This window comes from Salvelinus namaycush, chromosome 16 (assembly GCF_016432855.1).
Source record: "Salvelinus namaycush isolate Seneca chromosome 16, SaNama_1.0, whole genome shotgun sequence".
Taxonomy (NCBI): domain Eukaryota; kingdom Metazoa; phylum Chordata; class Actinopteri; order Salmoniformes; family Salmonidae; genus Salvelinus; species Salvelinus namaycush.
This window is the reverse complement of record NC_052322.1, coordinates 32,940,738-32,945,779: the sequence shown is the minus strand read 5'-3', so window position 1 is coordinate 32,945,779 and position 5,042 is coordinate 32,940,738. Positions and strand designations below refer to the sequence as shown.

The following is a 5,042-nucleotide window of genomic DNA, read 5'->3' as shown; positions in this document are numbered from 1 at the left end:
AACCACAAAGAAAGTTTATACGAGTCACAGAAGAATATCCTGCCATGACACAGTTCTTATGTTCTTAATCCCAATAACATAAACCTGTGCAATGCAAAGCTTTATTAATTTGATATGGGCTAATCTTTAATGAAAACACTATGAGCTGGTGTGTTCAGGTCTTTGAGTGTATGGTTAACTGAATCAGACAGGAAACCCAAACTCTAGACTTCCACACACCAGCCTACTTCTCAAATTTCCCACCCCCTAGAAAGGGAGCATAATGCAGGAGATGGCTGCTCTTTTTGGGAGTGAGGGATAGAGGACAGGAGAATAAAGGTGTTGGCAAGGAAAAAGTACTAACACTTACCAACATGTCCCAAATGACACCCTATTCCCCATAAATCTGGGCTCCCGAGTGGTGCAGCGGTCTAAGGCACTACATCTCAGTGCTAGAGGTATCACTACAGACCCTGGTTCGATTCCAGGCTGTATCACAACCAGCTGTGATTGTGAGTCCCATAGGGAGGCACACAATTACCCCAGCGCCGTCTGGATTAGGGTTTGGCCAGGGTAGGCCGTCATTGTAAATAAGAATTTGTTCTTTACTGACTTGCCTAGTTAAATAAAAATAAATTGCACAACTTTTTGCCAGAGCCACATATCTTTATCACTGTCCAAAAGTAGTGTACTATATTTTAGGGAACAGGGTTCCATTTGAGACAGTCCATAGTTCTGTCCTCTTTTCTCTCGGTCCATATAAAATGCCCTTGAACCCTATGACATCACACCATGGCGCCATCTATCTGCTGTCCTTTTTAATGACTTGCTCATTAGGCAAAAGCTGAAACGCTTATTAAAGCGGAGTAATTAAGGCCTTATTCCAATTAACACTGTGTTAACGAAGAGAAGTTTCATCTTAATTAATATCAAAGACTAGCCGCAGAAAAACACACAGGCCAAACACACACACACGTACTTACAGATACATGGGCTTTAAGAGGAGATGGGATGGTTTCTCATTGACATGGTAGAGGGGGAAGGGGTCAAATCCACCAACAAAATCAACTGAAAACAAAAGGATCAAATGCAAAAAATGACAAATTAAATCAGAACATGACATACAGAAAGTGATGGGCAGAAAGAAATATAAATAAAATGATATCAAATGACAAATATGGATTCACAAAACAAATGAATTGAAGAAAACAAATGAAAGTGAAGAGAATACAAAACAGATAGGTACACCTACAGTATGAGGGGGTCAAAGGTTAGAATGTGTTGGCATGCCAAAAACAGATGGAGATGTGGCATTTCAGCTAGCTCTTTGATGTTACATACACAAAACAAAGATGCAAAATATGTGTATAATATACAAACTTTCCATATTTGTATTGACTAGTGGTGCTATCTGAGGCAGTGAGCGTAGGGGACGAGGCAGTGAGGGTAGGGGAGGAGGCAGTGAGCGTAGGGGAGGAGGCAGTGAGGGTGGGGGAGGAGGCAGTGAGGGTAGGGGAGGAGGCAGTGAGGGTAGGGGAGGAGGCAGTGAGTGTAGTGGAGGAGGCAGTGAGGGTAGAGGAGGAGGCAGTGAGGGTAGGGGAGGAGGCAGTGAGCGTAGGGGACGAGGCAGTGAGGGTGGGGGAGGAGGCAGTGAGGGTAGGGGAGGAGGCAGTGAGCGTGGTGGAGGAGGCAGTGAGGGTAGGGGAGGAGGCAGTGAGCTTGGGGAGGAGGCAGTGAGCGTAGGGGACGAGGCAGTGAGCGTAGGGGACGAGGCAGTGAGCGTAGGGGAGGAGGCAGTGAGCGTAGGGGACGAGGCAGTGAGGGTAGGGGAGGAGGCAGTGAGCGTAGTGGAGGAGGCAGTGAGCGTAGTGGAGGAGGCAGTGAGGGTAGGGGAGGAGGCATTGAGGGTAGGGGAGGAGGCAGTGAGTGTAGTGGAGGAGGCAGTGGGGGTAGGGGAGGAGGCAGTGAGCGTAGGGGAGGAGGCAGTGAGCGTAGGGGACGAGGCAGTGAGCGTAGGGGAGGAGGCAGTGAGCGTAGGGGAGGAGGCAGTGAGAGTAGGGGACGAGGCAGTGAGGGTAGGGGAGGAGGCAGTGAGGGTAGGGGAGGAGGCAGTGAGGGTAGGGGAGGAGGCAGTGAGGGTAGGGGAGGAGGCAGTGAGGGTAAGGGAGGAGGCAGTGAGCGTAGTGGAGGAGGCAGTGAGGGTAGGGGAGGAGGCAGTGAGCGTAGTGGAGGAGGCAGTGAGGGTAGGGGAGAAGGTAGTGAGGGTAGGGGACGAGGCAGTGAGCGCAGGGGACGAGGCAGTGAGCGTAGGGGACGAGGCAGTGAGCGTAGGGGAGGAGGCAGTGAGCGTAGGGGACGAGGCAGTGAGGGTAGGGGAGGAGGCAGTGAGGGTAGGGGACGAGGCAGTGAGGGTAGGGGACGAGGCAGTGAGGGTAGGGGACGAGGCAGTGAGGGTAGGGGACGAGGCAGTGAGGGTAGGGGACGAGGGAGCGAGGGTAGGGGAGGAGGCGAGATTCAGGCAGCTGTCAAAATAAGCTCTTTATCGCGGAAACACAGACGGTGAACTTCACTAAGTGATCGACCAAGAGACCAACTCTCTGTATATTTACTCAGAAAAGAGAAGCACGGAGCGGAGCAAACAGTGAGATAGGGAGCGAGAGAGAGAGAGAGCGAGAGGGGGAAAAAGAGTGGAAAGGACAGAGTGTGTTATGCTTGTCACTCTGACTGACACAGGGCCAATGAGATTAGGTTAAAGGAACGTGTGCAAAAACAGAATGCATTTATTATCACCATGGATACAAGAGCCCAGTAAACAACAGGATGCAGTGAATCTCCCACATCGTTAGAGCAGGATCGTAATGCTGGCGCATCGTTAGAGCAGGATCGTAATGCTGGCGCATCGTTAGAGCAGGATCGTAATGCTGGCGCATCGTTAGAGCAGGATCGTAATGCTGGCACATCGTTAGAGCAGGATCGTAATGCTGGCGCATCGTTAGAGCAGGATCGTAATGCTGGCACATCGTTAGAGCAGGATCGTAATGCTGGCGCATCGTTAGAGCAGGATCGTAATGCTGGCACATCGTTAGAGCCGGATCGTAATGCTGGCACATCGTTAGAGCAGGATCGTAATGCTGGCGCATCGTTAGAGCAGGATCGTAATGCTGGCACATCGTTAGAGCAGGATCGTAATGCTGGCGCATCGTTAGAGCAGGATCGTAATGCTGGCGCATCGTTAGAGCAGGATCGTAATGCTGGCACATCGTTAGAGCAGGATCGTAATGCTGGCGCATCGTTAGAGCCGGATCGTAATGCTGGCACATCGTTAGAGCCGGATCGTAATGCTGGCACATCGTTAGAGCCGGATCGTAATGCTGGCACATCGTTAGAGCAGGATCGTAATGCTGGCGCATCGTTAGAGCAGGATCGTAATGCTGGCACATCGTTAGAGCAGGATCGTAATGCTGGCGCATCGTTAGAGCAGGATCGTAATGCTGGCACATCGTTAGAGCAGGATCGTAATGCTGGCACATCGTTAGAGCAGGATCGTAATGCTGGCGCATCGTTAGAGCAGGATCGTAATGCTGGCACATCGTTAGAGCAGGATCGTAATGCTGGCGCATCGTTAGAGCAGGATCGTAATGCTGGCACATCGTTAGAGCAGGATCGTAATGCTGGCGCATCGTTAGAGCCGGATCGTAATGTTGTTTCATAAAGATAACTAATCCAGAAGTGTCTCCACTTTCTGGAACAGTGCTTTTTTGAGAGATAGGAATAGGCAAATTGAATATTTGAAGTGCATTGCATTAACTAGTGTTCCTGAAAGGGCTAGTTATCGTCAGATTAATCAAGAAGAGGAGTGACAAGTTAACCTCTGTCTCCATTCCGGCTCCTTGGGATTCTCAGTTTGTGATATACAGAGCCCAAGCCCAGCCACTGGAGTTGGTCCATCACACACAGGCTGAGTTATCAGGAAGTGGCCGCTCCAGTAAAGTGAGTAACACGAACAAAGGTTAAACACACACTAACATGCACACACACGCACACATGCACGCAAACGGCAAGTGATTTTCTTATTACAAGCAGGCTGGGTTCCATGTCCTGCCATGATAAGCAGTGTGCTGAAGAATATGGTTAGGGGATAATGGGGTGGCAGGTAGCCTAGTGGTAAGAGTGTTGGGCCAGTAACCAAAAGGTTGCTGGATCGAATCCCTGAGCTGACAAGGTAAAAATCTGTCATTCTGTCCCTGAACAAGACTGTTCCCCAGTAGGCCGTCATTGTAAATAAGAATTTGTTCTTAACTGACTTGCCAAGTTAAATAAAGGTTAAATAATGATGATGTAATTTTCTCTCCCCCTGATCTCTTGCATAGCAGAACGTCAAGACACAGAGCGAGAGCGAGAGAGAGAGAGAGTATGGGAGAGATAGAGCGAGATAGTGACTGTGAAAATCACACTGTGCCAGACCAGCCAGGTCACCTGTGAAACAAGTCAGTATTCGACGTCTGACGATGTCAGGAGATGACATTGAAACCGGTATGCGCTGTTAACTTCAAGTAGGTTTTGGTTTTGCTAGGGCATTGTGGACGGGGATGGCGGATGGGTGTAAGCACCTGCCCCTGGTTCCAAAGGTTGCAAATTCAAATCCAGCGATAGAAAGTCATTTTTGATATTTTCGTTTTAAGCCTATCCCAAACCTTAACCATTACCTTAACCATTCAGAGTTAATGCCTTACCTTAAGATTTTGGAGTTAATGCCTGAACTTAACCTTAACTTAACCTTAACCTGATTTTTGACGTTTGGAAAACCTTCGAAATTGAACATTTGAACATCTGACGTGAGACTGTGAGAGCTGGTAGACATGGTTTGTGATATAATTGTGATGTGTAAATGAATTAGAACTGAACATGGTTCAAATACAGCTGTTTTCATGCTGTTCCAGTGATACATGTACTAATCTGTGTGGCAGTGTAGAGTAGCAACCAGGAAATAGGGTTTTTATCATATGTGAGCGGTAACCTCTCCCAGTGCTGTATATCTTTAATCAACTGAAGATGTTCACCTA

General features: G+C 48.7%; 1 protein-coding gene across 1 annotated transcript in view; it reads right to left on the bottom strand.

Moving 5' to 3' along the window:
* Nucleotides 1–958: 958 nt before the first annotated feature.
* nkain4 (sodium/potassium transporting ATPase interacting 4) overlaps nt 959–5,042 on the bottom strand; it is a 109,036-nt gene continuing 104,952 nt past the window's right edge. The window contains exon 6 of the mRNA XM_039010190.1: nt 959–1,047. Within this exon, the coding sequence (XP_038866118.1) occupies nt 959–1,047 (89 nt within the window). The remainder of the gene's footprint in view (nt 1,048–5,042) is intronic.